The sequence below is a fragment of the Etheostoma cragini genome, chromosome 18, assembly GCF_013103735.1.
Source record: "Etheostoma cragini isolate CJK2018 chromosome 18, CSU_Ecrag_1.0, whole genome shotgun sequence".
NCBI classification, from domain to species: domain Eukaryota; kingdom Metazoa; phylum Chordata; class Actinopteri; order Perciformes; family Percidae; genus Etheostoma; species Etheostoma cragini.
The window spans coordinates 3,457,932-3,478,225 of NC_048424.1; the positions used below are offsets into that span (position 1 = coordinate 3,457,932).

At 40.0% G+C, this 20,294-nt stretch overlaps 1 protein-coding gene across 5 annotated transcripts in view; it reads right to left on the reverse strand.

The window, feature by feature from the left end:
* LOC117961286 (interphotoreceptor matrix proteoglycan 1-like) overlaps positions 1 to 20,288 on the reverse strand; it is a 56,584-nt gene extending 36,296 nt beyond the window's left edge. For all 5 annotated transcript variants that reach the window (XM_034899849.1, XM_034899850.1, XM_034899846.1 and 2 more), the window contains exons 1-8: positions 20,148 to 20,288; positions 17,102 to 17,314; positions 13,291 to 13,457; positions 9,873 to 9,910; positions 9,385 to 9,431; positions 8,665 to 8,768; positions 5,400 to 5,549; positions 2,928 to 2,986 (exon numbers count right to left, since the gene is read on the reverse strand). In XM_034899849.1, coding sequence (XP_034755740.1) covers positions 2,928 to 2,986; positions 5,400 to 5,549; positions 8,665 to 8,768; positions 9,385 to 9,431; positions 9,873 to 9,910; positions 13,291 to 13,457; positions 17,102 to 17,314; positions 20,148 to 20,211 — 842 coding nt within the window. In that variant the 5' untranslated portion in view covers positions 20,212 to 20,288. The remainder of the gene's footprint in view (positions 1 to 2,927; positions 2,987 to 5,399; positions 5,550 to 8,664; positions 8,769 to 9,384; positions 9,432 to 9,872; positions 9,911 to 13,290; positions 13,458 to 17,101; positions 17,315 to 20,147) is intronic.
* Positions 20,289 to 20,294: the final 6 nt, after the last annotated feature.

The window sequence follows — 20,294 nt, forward strand, 5'->3', positions numbered from 1 at the left end:
CAATATTTAAGTACAGTCAGAACCGGTGAGAACTTTTTAATTTTTATTTCAATTTTGCCATTTCTCAATTTCCACTGTCTTAAGTTGAATGATGGGTAATGTGTGCCTCTGGGTACAATTAAAGTAATTTGAACTTGAACTTCAGATTCTACACAAAACTACTCAACTAAAGCATCGGAACACTTAAATACTTCAAAGTATTTCTCTCGAGCATGACACATTTGAACAACAAGCAACAATCAAACGTTAGAGCTCCTACTTTTACAAAGTAAAACCATCAAAAGACGTTATTCTGCCCCATCAGGGATGCAAGGATCTGGTTTAATAGATCTAAAAGTCACACTAAATCCAAGAAAGAGAGATGAGGTCATTTATAGTCAAAAACTCAGACACAAAACATGCTGAGATGTTTGATCTTTAAAAAGCCAAATTCCAAAGCACCATATTACCCAAAACTTATAATTCCACATCAAAGTACCAAAACACTGACTGATGTCCCGTCTGTTTGTTTTTGTACTTTTACGTGTCCTTGGCTGATTCTCTACAAACGGCTAAGACATATCAGAGTTAACGTTACAGTCCTATCTTTAGTTTCTTGTCTCAATTTCTATTGTATTATATTTTATATTATTTATTATATTTATATTTATTTGATCTATTTAGTTGAACATAATTTGGCTTTTTAAGTGAATTTGTTCCTTACCTCATCTGTCAATCAGCTGTTGTCACATAAATCTTTCCTTTAGGGAGTAATTAAATACTTAATTGAGGAATATAATAAAAAGGCTGTTCAACCTGATTACTAGCCTAATAATCAGACACATTGCCACTTTGTTTATTTTTTTTTGCCCAAACCATTTGGCAGTGAGCGTCATGTCCATCTCGTCTACATTGAGTTGTTTGTCAACTGTAGCTGGCGTTTTTGATATTATCCTAAGTTTAAAGTCTTGGTGGTGAAGTCAGGGGCTTCGGACTGGGAGGGAAAGGGGACCTAGTACCCCGGGCCCTCATGTGAGGAGGGTCCAAAACGATTCTAGAATGAAAAGGATAAACACAGACCTCCGGGTATGGCAGTCATTCATCTGGATGTATGGCAGAACGGAACATCTTTCCCTCAAGTTACCAGCTAAGGCTAGTGGAAGACACCTAGCTTGGTTAAATCTTAAATAACGAATCTAGTTGTAGTCTTGCAATGTGTGACCCTGCAAGTCTTTATATATTATTATCACGTTAGATGTGAGATGGTGTCAGACTTGAGTCTGTTCAAAGTCTTCTACTGTCTGGTAGGCTTTAGACAGCGAGTCTGGAAACCAGGCTATTTCAAAAATACGTGACCAAATTGAGTCTCCTTAGAAAACAAGCTTAAATCTAACAGCCGTCATCAGATTCTTACTATCATGTTAATCAATTTTGATTTAAGAAAACCTGGAATTGGCCCAAAAAAGCCTGACCCACTTTATCGCAGTGAGAAGAGCGCAGATGTAAATATTAAAAGAAGAAGACATGTAAAGGACCCACAATTGTTAAGTCTTAGGCAGAAATAGCTCATCAGCAATAGAGTGATAAATTATGAAAGCCTTCCATTTTTCAACCACTCAAGATTCAAGAAGTCTTTAAAATCATTAGTGTTGGTTCACTGGTGCCAGTTTTTACTTTCTGTTTTCAGTTTTTAACATTTTTTCATAATAGTAAAAACTAAACATTTTTCTCCATCCTCTGAAGATATTTTCTCTGTGGTCCAGAAGAAATACAGCCATCCATTTTAAATCTGAAACCACAAAACTATTCTAGCAGCAATTTGCTAAACACCCAAAACACTGTTATACACCTACTTTCTCTTCTTCGTCATGCTACTTCTCCTGAGCAAGACAACGTCTCAGTGTATTTTTATTCTGCCAGTTAGTCGAGGCTCAAAACATCCGCCTGCGGCAGCATGCGACATAATCACGATGACAACCGGCCTCTCAGCTATTCACACAGCCATGAATAGCAGGATAATCTGCTCATTTCACATCAAATGAAATTATCCAGGCTCAGTGGAATGTCCCGCCGCCGCGGCCACTGTGACAATTTGATTGTGTTTTAAACCAGGCGTCCCTGTTCTCATCTGCTCACTCAAACGCTCTGATACTCAGATGCAATGTGCCAAAATCTGACTGTTGTCTAACTTCAGGTGCTGTTTTCTTTTGTATTCATCAATAATAACCACAAAAGAAAAAGTGGGTGGTGCGCAATCACAGAAGGCTTGTATCATGTGGAAGCACCAACAGTTTTGTTGTCATTACTTCCTAATGGGGGGCAACAGAAACTACGCACATCACTTTAAGAATGTAAATCATGAATTTCTTATTCTGTAAACACATAATTTAGAAGAGTTGTTCCACAGCAGATTTAGATCAACAGCGGTGGAATGTAACTAAGTACATTTACTCCAGTACTTAGTTAAGTCCAAATGTTGAGGTACTTGTACTTTACTTGAGTCTTTTCTTTTCCTGCCACTTTCTACTTCTACTACGCTACATTTCAGAGAGAAATATTGTATTTTTTGCGCCACTACAGCTTCTCTGACAGCTTTAGTTACTAGTTAGTTTACACATTTACACAAGATTCCTGCACACAAAACACAAAATCTGAAGTTTTATTATAAAGTAACCTAACAACAATAAAACTACAAGTCCAGCTAAGATGATCAGACCTTTAAACACACATCTGTTTGGATCCTTTACACTTTCTAAAATGAGGATTTTTATTTACTTTTACTACTTTTACTACATTTTTCTGATGATACTTACACACTTTTATTTATGGAACATTTTTCAATGCAGGATTTGTTTTAACGTATTTTTAATGTATGGAATTAATACTTTTACTGAAGTAAACAATGTGAATACACCGCTGCTAAGGTGTTTATTTTGTTCAGAGCTCACCTGATGCCCAGCACATGGATGGCTTTAAATCCCGGAAGTTTGTCAAAAACATGCTGCATCTGTAAAAAGAAAAAGGACTCCTTTAATCCCAAAACCATCAGTCAGGATGCCTCTCATCCCCCCTTTCTGCAGAGGACAATGTACACTAATTGACTCTGAGCCATCAAACAGGAGCTTGTTAATAAACTGGCAGGACGCCAATGTGTTGGTATGAAGCTGTGCATGGATGGAAAACCCTCGTTGATATCTATTTTTGAGCCAGTTAAGCACCTGGAAACTCTTATGACATAATCGTCTTTACGGGCTCCTTCAGGTGACATCCAGCTACAAATTGCGTGCAATGCCAAGTGATCCCGATACTCTTTCGAGCCGATGCTCTTCGAGTCTTTCAATGCCGGGATATATTCAAAGGACCTAATTAATCATCATGACGGGCCTGTTTTAGGAGCTCAAATAATAGGAAAACACCGGCAGAAAGAGTGGATTGTGGGTAATCTTCTCCCTTTCTCTGGCCCTGACCTCACGGCCCTCTGATGTAAGCTTCTTTACTGTCAGGACAGAGAGAAGAGATGCGTGAGGCCTGCGACAGCGGGGGATAGACACAGTGGATCAGGATTGGAAACCGCTCCCTTATTCCCTGCCTCACTATTCCCTATATAGTGTTTATTAAATAGTGAACCATAGAGGGAACCACCAAACCAGATCTAGAGACTACACTAAAAACACCACTGCGTCAGGAGATGCGCCCGAGGCGCGCCCAGCTTTAGGTAAGCAAACCCGAACTAAAATACTACAAATACGTCGTTGAAACAAACCGACCACCCAGGACAGTAATATAAGGTTGTGTATTATATATGTTACATGTTACATTCCCATAATTTAGAAACTAAAGCTCGCTCCATTTTTTCATTTTCAGTTTCCGAGGTGACGATTGCTTCTTCTTCTCCTTTGGGAAAACACGCCCACAATGCATTATGGGATACAGGAGTATAATGTAGGTTACATCGTATCTACACTTAGATCAGCTGGGCATTGTGGGTATTTTATAGTGGACTATATTGTGAATGAAATTAACAGTGGAGAATTCAAACACAACTACAACATGGCAAACACACTACAATGGGAACTATTTCTGTGATAGGGGACGGTTTCCAACACAGCTAAAATATATCTCCACAGAATAATTAGAAAGATGATGTAATCACACATGGTGGCATTAAAGTTTGTACATAAAACCTTGATAAATGATAGATCAGGTGAGTCAGACTCAATTTCACTACAGGCCATTCTGGAAAATAAAAATCCCATCAAGGGCCAGACAGTTTATTGATATGCTTGTTTTAAGAACAGTCAAATTTCTTAGACTGTATTACTACATGTTGCTTTGCTTGACATCTGTCTTATTTTGAGACGCTGATATGAGAACAATATGTAAAAATTTTGAGTTGCGAACACGATATTAGTTACTCAGTTCTGCTGCTTTTAGTTTTCTGCTAAAACACAACAAACTGCTTTTTGAATTTAGAACAAGTTAAAGGAAACTATTTTTTTGCTTTCTTTTATTGAACATGTTGAACATTAAATTGAATATAAAAAGCACCACTACAAAACGAACAACAGTTTCTGTGTAATTGTGTACTTTTCTGCTTATATTTTCTTTCAACTAACACCAACATCTCTAAATCTCTATAATGATGTGTAGCAGCCTTTTTGCGATGTGTTAAAAAAAACAGCATATTGTGCAGCCCTAATTTAAGTAATTTTTGTTACTTTCTTCTAGCCAGGATAAGCCCCGCCCACAACATTTGAGGTTGGGAAGTTTGGTCCGGACTTGATCCGTTGTGGGGCAACTATGTCCGAACCAGAGCTGTTCGGAACAATCAAATTGTCAGGGCGGGGCTTTATACGATGATGAAAGGATGATCAACAGTAACGTCACCAAAGAACGCTTGGGTTGGATTTGTTTACAACAAAGATGGCTGCTAGAGAACTGAGATGTGTAGATTCCTCCATGGCGTCTGTTATAGAAGATATCAACAGCGCATTCAATTTAAAAACGGAACAGAGAACCGCGATCAGGACATTTGTCGATCGGAAAGATGTTTTTGCAGTCCTTCCTATGGGATTCAGCAAAAGTTCAACATACGTCTCTGATTGGTTGTAGGTCTATCCAACTGAGTGCAGATAGACACCGGCCAGGGGGAAGCTACTTTATCATCACTCCCCAATATCTCATGTAAACTCCTACGGCGGGGATTGATGAGGTCGGAGTCTGGCTGCCAAACACAATGTTCAGCTGTTATCTCAAACGTAAGCTGTCTGAATGAACTGTATTGAATCTATTGTGAACCTAAATTGATATGTGGGCCAGAATAAAACATTCGAGGGGCCTGGGGTCTGCCCGCGTGCCTTGAGTCTGACACGTGTTTGAAACAGATCACAAAATAAAAAGTAAAAATAGGAAACCCCCACCTGGTCCTGCAGGTGGTGAGCCAGGTCGATGTACTGAGGGGAGTCTGGATCGTCCAGCAGCTCTCTGTAACCCGGATCCACCAGGTCGATGCTGAACTCCACCATCTGCTCCACGGGATTCTCTGGGACCACGTTGGGAAGGTCCGAGTCCTTCAGGGAAACAAACACGAGTCAGTATCTAGGGAACACTGGAAGAAACGAGGGGACAGGTTCGGTCTGTAAACATCTCATTCTAAAAACAAAGGCACACCGAGGTTTTTAAGTTCAAATTCAAGACTTTGTAAGACCCTTTTTTAACACCATTTAGAATGAAACTTTATACCGACTTAATGAATATACTGGCAACATTTTGTAGGATATATCATGTAATATCAGAAACGATAATAGGCTATAAACATAGTTTACCAAGTATTTGAACTTAATACAACATTTCATTGTGGTACGCACTACTAAATGCTTTGTGACAAAACCAGTGGAGGAGTTATTTCATCTTATGAAAGGACAATACAAACGTTAGACCTTTGTGAACGGGGTTTAGGGCTTTCTTAAGACTTTTAAGCACGTCTTTGTCGAATTTTATTCTTATGACATTTTTAGGACCCCGCGGTTACCCTGAAAACACAAACTCGATATTTACAGTTGAGTTTGTGTTGGTGTCCACCTGAAGAATGTAAGTCCAATATTCACTCTCTTTTAACTCTTTTTGGTCCCCACCAACTGTGGAGGGAAATATCTCTCTGTTTACCTGCTGACTGCTCAAACATGTTCAGCAGCTAACTGCTGTTTGCTGCTAAGTGCCTCCAGGATTTTGCAATGTCGTCGCAATTTTGACCAATCACCACAACTTTTTCGCAAATTTGACCAACAGCAGGATTTTCCTGCAACTTCAACCAATCCCAGCAGTCCCTCGTGCCAGACTTTGCATAAGTATGTGACTCTGAGAGCCACTGACCAAGCGGGAGTGAGAACCGGTTGATGTCACACGCACGTTGCCAAATTCATTTCCTCGTTTCTGCTATGCAGACGAGATGTGTGTGACTCAGACATCTCACATTTACCAACAAAATGGACAGCGGTGCAAAACATGTCAGACGTCCTGCCAACCTGTACACATTTTAACATCAGTGTATGCTGTAACGTTTTTTCTAAAAAGTCGCTGAAAGCAGCTGCTGTTTCAATCCTGTTGGCTCTCTGCAGCGGGCGGGGCTGCAGCTCAACTTTCATTACAACAAACAAAAAACAATGCCTGGAGGGGACTGGCTGCTGAGCAGGTAGATTACAGAGGCTTTTTACAGCTTTGTCTCTGAAAACGGCGCCATGAGAGCACTGAGAGGGAACCAGAACAGTAAGGTTGCAGCCAGACAGATGAATAATGAGCTGAAACTCACTATATACTTTGCTTATAGTAGTATCCTACTGCTTGAGTGCAGTACATTTTCAACAACTCTCTCCGTATGTGTAAAACAAGGGTGTTCCAAATCACATGAATTTTTATAGCAGCAGTGGCGTCAGAAACATTTCTGGTGTGCAAACATAGAAAACGCCATGCTACTGACACACAACGGAAACGCCACGCTCACGCCACGCAGGCAGTGTGCAGAAGGTCTAAGGCAAATGTATTGTATAGGACAACAGGGAAGAATGAGGTAGGCAAAAAAGTATGTACAGAAGGAATAGCGAGGGAGTCAGGATAGAAGAAATGACAAAAAGAACTAGCAAAAGACGAAAAGCTGAAGAAAATAAACTGAACAAAGAAAGGAAGCAAGATGACTAAGAATGAGTCAAAAAATGATTGTGATATTTAATGCTTTGTTATTTAGTTTTAAGTGTGATATACTGTATGTATCAGCCAAGTAAACCAATAACTCCAGTCCTCAGATAACAGTAGTGAAGTAAAAACATTCCCTCATATAGTAAATTCAGTATTCAGTTTGGCTCAAGACAGAGATGTATGGGGTGAAAAGAGTAATAACCTGCTCTTATGGAAGTGAATGACGGCAATTATTATGGTAATTTCAGACAACAGTCAGCAATTTCCTTGCTGTTTGACAAATGAAAGTGTTTTCACCAAACCTGCATCAGAGGAAGTCAATGTCAAAGTTCAGGTGAGGCTTTTTAGCTTTTCTGTACAAACTTAAATGAACTCCTTCAGAACAAAAACCATTCAGTCAAAGACAAGCAACAGAAATTATCTGCAGACGGACAAAGAGTTGGGTATCATTTTTTTTTTTTATTATTTGAGGTCGGGAAGTTCGGTCTGGACTTGATCCATTGTGGAGTAAGTATGCTCGAACCAGAGCTGTTAAGACCAATTAAATTGTCAGGGTGGGCTTTATACGGTGATGGACAGATGATCAACAGTAACATAACCAACCACGTCATCAAAGAGCAACTGGGTTAAATGCAAGCAGACCCGAGAGACGCCCTGCGCCATGTCGCCCTGCACTGCGCATGCTCTTATGACGGTTCCCCCGAGGTCCTGTAGCTGTAATAATTAATATAGCTAATGCTTGTAATTCACCAAGTGTTCTATTAGTACATCCATGGTATTATCTTATACCTGTAGATATGTATACCTTGTACCTGTAACATGGATGTAACGTCATTCGCGTTTGCCAGGGCTGTCGGCTAGTAGCTAACATCAGCGGTAGCTAGCAGTTGAGTTCTGTTGACAACTTAACGTTGCTCAACATACTCTTAGTACATACAATATACTAGAATCGAAAAATTGTTTTTTTCATGGTAATGAATCGCAACTGAACTTTGTATTCCCCCATTTTTAATACTATGGTTCCAGCCCAAAGACAGCAGCTTTCTGAGCAGGAAATCCATTCTTAGGGACAACGGTAAGCTGAGCACATCCAGAAAAGGTAAGTGGATGAAAATCTGCTGTCTGCTCGACACATGTCTTTGAGCAAGGCACATAATCCACTTAACTGCTCCTTTGGAGCTGCTCATGTGTAGACGGTAGATTAGTAGAGCTGAGAAAATGGTCAGCAAGTTGTGATGTGTAAATGACTTGTGGTTAAAATGTCATTTAAATTCCATACATCTTAGGCGGAAAGAAGGGGGACATTCACTTTTACTCAAATAAACCATGTGTCATTTCAGAAGAGAAGGCCCTTGTACTTGAGTGTGACATTTGCAGCCTTCATGGGAGCAACTGTCTCCTGTCAAAAACCTCCTTTAGCTTCTTCCTCCTTTGACTTGTAGATTAGAGTGTTGGCTAAAAGCCTAACATGTAAATGTGAGTGCTTGCAGGTACCTCCTTGTTTGGAGTGGTCTGCTCGAGGCCGGGGCTTGGAGAGACACTCACAGGGCTGAGAATTGCTGGGGCGGCAGGTGGAGCAACAGTCTGAAGCTCTGCACCTAAAGCAAATTTTAAAGTGACTTTAATCACAAATTACTGAGGAAATTAACACAGTTGTGTCACAGTTCACAGAGAGAAACATAATACTAAGAGACTTAAAAGGTAACTTTTTTTCCCCAACCTGGACCATATTTTCCTATGTGTTTGTTCCTAAGTAACTGATGGGAATAACAATCTTTGAATTTAGTCCTGTATTAAGCAATGAACAAGCTGCATGTATTGTTAATTTGTTACGTCAGTTAGCGTCCACTAAAAGTAGTGTTTTGCTGCTGGAAGGGATCCCTACAGAGAGAGAGATCTATTTTGTTTAACTTAAAACAGCCCTGAAATCACAATCACCAAACCCACCAGACTCCATGTAAAAAACACACTTCATTCAAAGTCAATAGAAACAAATCAAAACTATTCAATTGAAGTAGTGATTATTTACATGGAGTGCGGAGGGTTTGGTGATGGAGATTTTGGAGCTGTTTAACTAAAAGGAATTCATGGTACAAGAACACAGAACGGTCATTACAGAACACTCTACGTCCAACAGCATCAGATAATGAGGATTCAATTATAATTACATAATAACACTATTAGTGTTGCGTGAGATAATTATAGAGTTGATACCTGCTTTCTCAGGGATCTCCGGAGCTGGTGCAGGAGTCACCACTCCGCTAAAGAGGAAGGAAAGTATTATTAAATCAATAATTCCCGCCTATATTAAAACACATTCATGTTATTCTAGTTGTGTTTAAATCAATTCTTCTAGCTTAGAAAGAAAATGGGAAAGAGCGATATATAACATTTAAAATAAAATTATGGGATTTTCCTTCCCTTTATAATTACTTATCATCATGATTACTGTGTATTTTTAAACAGTGTCTTCTGGAGTTTTCTGAATTTTCAACGTCCCATATTTCTGATATAAAGTAACGTTGACAACAGTTTAAATTTGACCTAAGGACAACATGATGTTTTAAAGAAATGTTTCTTTCCTATCCCAGAAGGCTGTGTGGACTAGCCAGAACTTCGTAAGCAGCGCTGTGGAGGAAGACTAATGTTCACTTTAATTGCATGCATGTAGTCAGAGACACAAAGACTGTAGACATCCCTACCGTGACGGAGGCCTCCTGTCTCTCATCCGGTTCACCTTCTGTAAAAACAGAACAAATGTATTTATAATAGCGCTTCACTAGTCTTAACAGCAACTCTGTGACCTAGGCTGACGTACAAGGTGCCACCTGCTCATCAGATTTCATTCACACAGATCTCAGGGTTCAGTGTCTTGGCCAAGGACTCTTTGACATGGGACTGCAGGACCAGGGATTGAACCACCAACATTCCGATTGGCAGGCAACCACTGAGCCACAGCCGCCCCCATTTTGCATTTACAGACGTTATGTGTCTGACACTAACACAGGTAGGGCAGTAATTGTCCACATGACTGTCTTGTTTGTGATAATGATGTCGTGTGTCAATAGCTGCTGCTGCTCTCGCTGACTCAACGCCTGATTAATTGCTTTGTTTACTGGCTGTGTTTGGGGTTGTTATGTCTTAACACTCTGGACTTGAGTTTACATAAATGCAATTATGTCCTTGTTGTGTGTTGTGGTTTCAAAAATACATTGTACTGCAGCTCTACAAGGTCTTGAGGGAGTTCTCCACCCCTCCGGGCCATGAAACCATTAAATCTCCACTGTTTACAGTTAAAAAATGAGTGTGAATGTTAATGAGAAAATAAAACTTTCCCTTCTGGGTTTTTTAAAGTTTACCCAAATTGCTCAATTTATTTATTTCTCCAGCATGCAGACGGTGTTTTTATTTCTGACAAGAACAATGTTTGCTACATTCCTATTAAATATTAAAACTGTTATTTGAATGGACTCTTTACTGAAAGCATCATTTAAACCACCATGTTTTGTTATTTTCTTATTGTTCTTGTGAAGATTGGGGATACATATGGTCATTAAAGATGCAGTAGGAAAGACTTCCAAAACTCATATTTGGAGAAGCTGACGCTATGTTCCAGTTGAACTACATGGAGCAGGTCATTTAAAATAAAACCATCTCTTGTGGCGCCACCTATAGCCTGTAGTGCGATTTTCAAAAATCCACTGATCCCTCTTCAGATGCACCAATCAGGGCCGGGGGGGTGAGGGTGGTGGGGGGGAGGGGTCTAACAGTGGATCGATTACTGCTCAGGCACATGCATTCATTCTCCTTTGTGGGGGGAAGGGCTTAGGAGACTGTTTGGGCTGTAGCAGAAAGGGGGGAGGGACTGAGAAGTTGTCTCCTGCATCTTCAGAATCCTACCTACAGCACCTTTAGATTTAGGTTTTAGACTGTTTTTTCTGCACCTTCTGAAATATTTTTTTCAACGCTTTTTTGTGTAACTGTGACTTTATTTTTTTATTTTAAAAAAATATGTATTTATGATTGTTCTCCAACTGTCTTCCTCCTTTGACACCAGAACACAACAAATGTTTAGGATGACTCATTTGACCTCCTGCAAAGAAACTAGAAAACTCTGTCTGTTGTTACCTTAAAGGTTTGGGGCTTTTAAGTAGGCCTGCACGATTTGGGGAAACATATGAATCAAGATTTCTTTAGCTTAGAATCAAGTGTAATGTTTATTGCACACATGAACCATGACAAAACAAAACAAATTGGCAGTATAAAACAAAGATTTCTTTGGCACCTATTGCACATTGTTCCTCACCACAAGCCGGTAAACATAGAGTCTGAGGCCAATGAAGAGAAGGAAGACCATCGCAACGCTTTAAAACCTATTTTATACAGTCTACGTATAAATCTCCCACAAGAAAGTAGTGTTTGTGATGCAGTCGGCTCATAAAATTAAGTGCGAATCAAACATCATACATTTTTTATGTAAAAATAAATCATAAACAGGGTGAATCAAGATCCCGATTTCATAATGATTAATCGTGCAGACCTACTTTTGAGAAAACATCCCCCCAACCAAGCAGGAAGCCCATTAAATATAAACCAAGTGAACCAAATGAATGAAAAAACTATATGAAAAAGGTTATGATGTGAAAAAAATGTCACCAGCTCTGATGCATATGCAAGTTTTTGAGCATGTTAAGCCCCTCAACTATGTGATTTATTGCGCGTAATAATAATTTTCTTCAGTTCCAATGGGGTCCTCTCACCTGTTCGGTGCTCGGGCGCTTATAATTCAATTTGTGAGGCGCTGTTTTTCTGCAGGTGTCATTTCCACCAACCTCTCCAAATAACCTAATAGTACACTGCATTGTAGCGCCGAACGATCGTTTTCCAATCAAAATCAAGATTTGATAGAATGCGATTAGCCAATTGTAAAAAGGCATGATTATTCGAACATGCAATATTTAGTTGAATGTTTAGGTTAACATTTTGTATTCCTCTTTTTATTATTATTTGCACAAGATAAATGCTGTAATAATGGTGCAGAAATGTCTGATATTAAGTGGGTCCTCATTTATTGTTTATTTATTTAACATGATGGTAGAAGGTGCAATATGAAGATGCTGCTATTGAACTGAGACATATCAGACATTTCAGTTTGCAGGAAAGTACAGATATGTTGTTTTGTAATTGTTTTATTATTATTTAAACTTTATCTTTTGTGATAAATATTCTGTGTTTGATTGTTCAGTGTTCCATGCTTATCAAAAGAAAACCACGCATTGCTGACGGCAGCTCATTAGCTACTGTGTGTTCTCGTACCTGCATGAGAGCAGTTCTGATGGTGTATCCAGCCCAGTCTCATGGCAGTTATTAAATTGTGAATACAGTGAATATTGAACTTTAGCTTATTTTAATATGTGGCCAAAGAAATCGCAATTAGATTTCCCCCCAAAATGGGGAGGACATGCAATTCACACAGGATTAGTGTTACGTGAGTTAAGAAGTGTTATGAGCAGCTTGAATGTAACTAGAGAACCATGGGTCAGGTTTTACTTTACAGGTAGTGCAGAAAACAGATGGGAAATGTTGACCGTGACTGTTTTGTTCACATGTTCACTAACAAGCATTTGTTATTCATGCATCATGAATCGGTAAAAGATGTATAAAGATTGAGATAAAAATTGCAATGCAATTTCAAATGTCCTAGAGCGTAATCTACTTTAGATTTTACTTGTTGGACTTCAGATGTCACTGCGTCTCTTTAGTTTATTTATTTGAAGACATGACATTAATTTTTAGTTAATTTTATGTGGGATTTGTTTGGAGAAATTAATTTCTTATATACAATTTTACTGTTTACTTTTGATAAGAGGACACATCTGTTGTTTTGCACAGTGTATAGAAATTAAGGACTACTTGTCTGCAACTCATTCTGTTCTGTGCCATCCTGAGAGAAATTGTCATTTTAAAATCTTATAACAATTGGAGTATATTGTTACATCTTATTTTGTGGCATAAATTAGCAGGACAATTGGTGATATCAAATCTCGAGTAAAGTAGACAACGTGTCAACTGTTGATGTGGCAGGCAGACAGTTCTCTAAGCCTGCTGTGGTCGTCTCACCCTGTGAATCATGCCTATGTGCTCCTCGGAGCTGCTGAAGTTTTTGGTGAGCTCGGAGATGCAGAGTGACTCGTGTTGACACGTGTGAACCCATCTCTGGTACTCCGCCGTCCCGGGGATCCTGTCGAAGAAGATCCTGAACGCCTCCCACACGGCCTCCTGACAAACTGTCCAAACACAAAAACACACACACACACACACACACACGCTCATACACACAGGCACGCATGCACGCATGCATGTACACACATGCACGCATGCATGCCCACACACGTGTGCACACACACAAACATACACACACACACACACACACACACACACACACACACACAAACACACACACACACACACACACATTCTTAGACTTTGAGCACTAACACACTGCTGCAAGGAGCTCTCATACACAGCTTGGAGTGTCAAAAATGAGACAGGTTGTCTCTGAATTTTTGATTGGAGGAAAGTTTGGCAGTGTGAAAAGAAATAAGTGACTGTTTTTTCCATGTTTATCTTTCTTTAAGTCAAAGTTCATCAAAAGATGTCCAAAAAGAATTTTGTGCATACAACAAAAAAGGTAAAAAAACGATGACTGCTTTTCTTTTTGCTGTTAATATTAAACTGTTTGCATGGTAGAAAGACAAAAATCCTGCGTGTGCTCTCACGAGATAATCATGGGAGCCACTAATCTGACCTTGTGAAAAGCACAGGATACTCCTGAGTGCAGGGCCGGCGGAGGAGATGCCCTGACTGAGATAACCTCGACATAGTATCATAATTTCATCTTAATTATAAAAAGCTGCTGTTGAAGTTTGTCATTATTTGTACTTTGCTGTGAGTGCTGTAAATGTGACTCTACTTTCAAGTAAACTAATTTTTGAGACACCTTCAGTGATTCGGTCCATTTCTTGATAAATAATTATCTTACCAATCAAATGAATAGGATGTGGTGAAAGACATATTTATTAAAAGAAGGGGAGTGATCTTTCTATAAATTGAGGTGCCTCTGTGCAAGCAATCGCCTATTTAAACAGACATGTTTTGAACGGACTGCTGTGGTAAAGTATAATGAAGCAAAAGACCTGTTGCATTAAAAGCAGAGCTATATATAGCAGCTGCAGTACATACATAACTTTTATCATTTGAATAACTATCTGGTTTGAGGCCAATCTACTGTCAGTCAATCAATCAGAAACACTTTATTCCGGACAAATCAAATATTAGACAAGGATAACAGATAAGAAAAATAGAATGAATAAAATAAGAGAAAGATAAAAGATAAGAGATGAGAAGAGGAGTACAATATTTGCATATTCTGTACATAAATCTGTGAAGGTAAAAATGCTAATGTGGAGAACAGAATAAAGCTGTCAAAGTAGGTATAATCATCCTGCAGGCGGGAAGACAGTTTTCAGCATCTGTCACTCTTTCCAGCCTGGATTACAACGCATCTGGAAGAACCTATCACAGAGAAGCCCTCTTTGAAAAGGCCTAGATGTTAGCGTTTGCGTAGTTAAAAACATTCCATAACATGATTTATGGATTTGTAATCATGGATTTATTGTATGAAGACATTGTAGTTAGGGGCAGCAGTAATGCAGACTTTAGGAACTTGGCTTGGGAACCAGAAGGTCACCGGTTAAAGTCCCTGTAGTGTGGACTGGTAGCTGCAGAGGTGCCCTTGAGCAAGGCACCCAACCTAACTTCTCCGGCGCCTTTACTGGGCAGCCTCCTCCCCCTGTCACCTTTCCAATAAGTGCATGTACAAGTCCTGTTTGTTTCATGTGTGTGTATTCAGGGCCTGTATGTAACACATGTAATTTCCTCCCTGAGGAAAATGAGGATGAGTAAAGTATCTCTTCTTCTTCTAGTTCCAGGCTGTATTAAAACGTTTACTAAATTGCATGGGGGAATCCTTAAAGGGATGGTTAGGAGTAATTTCACCCCAGGTTCCTTTGCACCATGACCTTGAGCCAATCCCCCTCCCCAGAGCTTTTTTACACTTTTTAACTTACTGTAGGTGATACACTCTTGGTTCCATTAGCGCCTGCACTAAGCCATTCGGCTAATTGTGCGAACTCGGCCAATGTCCGACGACGGTAAAAAAAGCTTTGGTGGGGGTGTTTAGATCGAGGTCGCGGTGCAAAAGACCCTAGGGTGAAATTACTCTAAACCATCCCTTTGAAACACAGAATCAACATGAAGCAGCTCATTAGTCATGTGGAAAATAGCCCTGTGGTTTTGTTTCTGTGGTAAAATAAAATAGAAAAAAACTTCAGACTGTAGAAAGTGCACAGCTCGTCAGTTTTCCCTGTGGGGAAACAGGCTTGTAAGTGTCAACCTGAGAGGAGGAGGTGAATGAGTCACCTCATCGCTCCTGAGCGGTCACGCTGAAGCGTCAGCTGGATCACGGACCTCCGCCATCATGAGGGCAGACCCGGTCCAGCACATTCGTCACGGATCATTACCACTCAACAGTCACGCTTACCGGCCTTTCTGTCTCCACTCCGATGTGTGTTACATACAGTATTTGCCCAAAAATCAACACACACATCTTAGCCATTGTTTTCATATTGTGACAGAACTTAACGCTACGTAACAATGATTGTTCTGTGACCGAATGTTTACACTTTCAATCATAAATTCACTGTCTGTGTTGCGAGGCGTGTAGGAACAACAACACAGTTGCTTGGCAACTGAATATGAAATTAACTAATGTGAATCACTAAAGGTAAAGGTAAATCACCAAGTATTACAGCTTGGTTGGAAACTTAGATGTAGCCCTATTTTGAAATCTCCAGTTAGCTTTTAGCACTAACTTATGTAGGGCTGATGCAGGGCTCTATGAAAATTGTCTAAATTTCGCGATTCCATCCATTATTCTATTTTCACAGAAACTATTGGGCTCTACACTAAAAGCTGCCATCAGGTTGTGACCGGCCCCAGGGGTTGCCACCGGGCTAAACAAGCTTTCTTGGGGGAAACCCTGGAGTGAGTAGAAGCATCTTTTCTGCTCCTGTCAGTTCAACAGGAGTTACAGAAGACATCATACGACACTACTCAGTCTCTCCAGGATTTCCCGATGTCATCATAACCGTGACTTTGGCGCAACTCGTAAATTTGACCAATAGCCAGAGTTTTCTGCGACTTCAACCACGACCAAGCGGGAGTGAGACTGGGTTGACGTCACACGTACGTGGCCATATTCATTTCCTTGTTTAACTCAAACATCTCACATTTACTAACAAAACATGCAGCAAAAGACGATGCAAAACATGTCAACAGCCAACCTGTATACATTTTAACGTCTATGTACGTTGTTTTTTACTCTGATACCGCTGAAGAGGCTGCCGTTTTAATCCTGTTGGCTCTCTGCAGCGGACGAGGCTGTTGAGTTCCCCCCACGACTGGTGCTTGCTCGCTCGTACACTCACACTACAAACAAACACACACACACACACACACGGTGGATGCAGGAAAAACTGGAGATGAGACGTACAGATTGACCTAAATTGAGGACAGCTACACTCAAAATCTCCAGATGGATTTAATCCTATCATACTGAGAGGGAAGGAAAGAAATCAATCAAATCCTAATATATTCTTTAGAACGTTGTATTGATGTATACATTCTGATAGGTCAGCTCAAGGAAAGCAGACTAGAAACATGCCCATTGTAAACTATTATACTTAATAAAAATTCCAGAAATATAAAAATGAGAGTGGCTTTCTGCGTTTTAAATATATTCTGCTCATGTACCCTTGAGCAAGGCAAGAGTTAGGTGCTCAGTGGCAGTGAAAGAAGTTGAATGAAGTACCTCTGAGCTGGTAATACGCCTGGTGGCTGGCGAGCACTTCATTGATGGTCTCTTGGGGGCAGATTCTCACTCCAGAATGTAAAAACACAGACCTCTTGGGTCGCCGTCTTTCCACTTCCAACCCCGAACCTTCTGTTTGTGAGTGTGACGTCTTCAGCAGCTCCACCAAGCGCACGGGGCCAACGGCCCCCGAGTCCAGCCTGACGCCGGCCCCTGGACAGGAAACAGGAGGAAACAATTCAGGGTCACACTATGTTTACACATGGCTGGCTATTTTCATAAATGGACATTTCAACCTCTGTGTTTTCAATGCCGTCACGAGCATGCTAAACCTGTAGGTGGCAGTGTAACGAGGAGCTCAAGTCCACATCAGCCAATCAGAATACCCAAAACAGCAACAACAACAATAATTCACTCTTTCTCCTCTTCCTCACTTCCTCAGTTGCTTAAACCTCTGTTTGTCTTAGTTTACATGCAAACGTGCAAACAAAGATTTCTAAAATCTCCACTCTGGCCGGAGTTTTTCTTCCCTAACTTCCCTGACTCCACATCACAAACTTTCCTAACTAAGACAAAATAACAAAGATGTGATGTACTGAATTTGCATCATGCTTTTGGATGTGCTTGATTAAATTGGTAGTAGTCTACGTACTATCACCACCCCTCAAAACATGTACTTTCCAGACATTACAAACGGCAGACAAACTTGGTAGCGTGGCAAGCGTGAAATATGCCCACACAGCCGACTCTTTGTCTCGCTCCATGCTGCTTAACGGTTAACTCAACTCTTCCAAAACATGTGCTTGTTTCAGCTTCTCCAGTGTGAGGATTTTCTGTTATTCTCAGCCTGCTATCAGAGCAATTTCCGTAAGGGTTTGGGAATTAGATTTTTCCTAACTGATCACTGGAGACCAATGTCCAGCATTTGCCTGAATCTAACGTCGACCTCTAAACGTAGCCATGCCAACATGCATGTCATCCCAATGATGGCTATTTTCTGTTAATATGGGATGTTTTATGGACAGTGTGATATGAAATTGTGTTACTAGTGGTGGTATTGGTGTTTTTAGCCAGTTTTACTCTAATGTATTCTAGTGGGTATACTATACGATATATATCTCAAAGTGGGGTCTGGGTGTCCTCCCCAGGGTCATTTTGAGAGTCAAAGACTTCCTTTCCTGCATTCTGATTTGACTTTTATGCACCAATTTGTTGTGAGAATACCTTTATTTATCATATGAGAAGGAGAACACAGATGATATTCTAAATATAAAGTATCAAACATATAATGGAATATAAAGCAGTAAGGTGGGCTTTCACCTTAGGGATCTGAGCCTGGATCACAAACGTTGACCGCAAAGCAACGAGGACAAATTAAAATAGGCTACCTATATTTGTCTTAAATGTGTGGTGAATGGAGAATACTGGCGTTAGTGTAGGCGGAGCATTTGGGCCCGGTCGCTACACACAAACACACACTCACTACGCACTGCGCTCAGCAAGGAGCTTTTCTATGAAAGATGAGAAAGGTCTCCCTGCATGCTCTGCAGCGTTAGCTTAGATTGCTGTCACATTACTCAAACCCATATTTGTGATTCTAATATCTGAAGTGAAAGTTCTGTCACAAAAATGTGTTGTTGCGTGTCATTGCATATTTTTAAGTTTGTATATGGAAATCATGTGGATTTCTTAGTGGGTATAGTGCGTATACTTGCGTGTTACAAAGACTACACCACTGGATTTAGCTGCTGGCGATTGGTAGCTGATCGCTGGCCAATGCTAAATGGTCAACTACCAACACATATAGAATCCAAGTAATAATGTGGCAAACAGTGCTGCAATTTCATTCAAACGACATGACAAGAATAAGATTTTTATCAGCAATGGATAACAATGAAGACAGCATCTCCCATGATCCCACGCAACTTCACGTCGTTATTAAAAGTCCCCGTTGACATCCATGGTTTTGATTGAGAGACCCGCCAGAAGCAGTAAATTCCCATATGGTATGTTTAAAACTCACATTTTTACATTTAACAACCCATACAGATCTGTTAATAACAAACTGTTTGTGCCCTTTACTATGTCTCAGTTTTGTGTTATTGGTGGTATGGTAGCATTATATATATATATATATATATATATATATATATATATATATATATATATGCCTGCCAGGGTTGGGGGTTGGCTAACGCTGAAGGGTTAGCTGAAGGGTGCTTGTATAAAAGCATACATCAAACAACAGCATCCTGTACATATACTGTATGTTTTTTTAAATAATACACTCTAGCAGATATATTTAGGACAGCATTAGCCAAAGTGGGTGTTGTAATACTCCATGCACTCCACGCTTATCAATGCTTTTATGATATATGTAGGAAATGTTTTGAAGTGAAAGTGAACGTCATAGGCAGAATGCTTTGTACTATTTATAATATTTAGCCGAGACGATTCCGGTTTTGCGATACAGTAAAGTGATAACCTCTCTCTCTTCCGTCATGTTTATAGCTTCTTTCCACAAACAAGTTTGGAGCGTAGTGTAGTCCAAATTGTCAAGCTGTCACCGAGCTGGCAAAAAATGGACTAAACTGTGATATTATCCATTCTCCATTTCCATTCGCATTGTGGACATGTTTGCACATTTTCCTGGCCCGTCATGAATATGGATTTAACTCTGGCTGTGTTCAGAACGAGACAAAGAAAAAAGGATTTACTCAACTTCTTGCTGTTTTATCATGCATTTAAATAGCTTTTTTGTGTCCTCGGGTGAAACGGTGACAGAATCCAACACCTCAGTGATTTCACAGCCAAGTACTTAAGCAATGGTAATAGGCTTTGCTTTGCATTGTGACCAAGTTTAGTACGTGCACAGATAGACTTAAAATCCTTGTATCTCTATGCTCTTATCTACTTAGAATTTTATTCATTTTTTTCAAAGAATAAAAAGTGTAATGAAACATGACTCCTTCTTTAAAGTTGTAAAGGATTAAAAGTGTCAAGGCTCAAAGAATTGTGGCTTTTGGTGAACAAAAACGGGGCTTACCTTTAATTCTAGCGGCTTGCGGAGTGAGGACGAAAAGCAGCACAAGTCCAAATTCCCACTGCATGGTGGAAGAAAAGTTCCCCAAAAATATATACAAAAAAGTAAATCCAGCAGGGCAAAAGGAAGGCGGGAAAGGGGGGGGGGGGG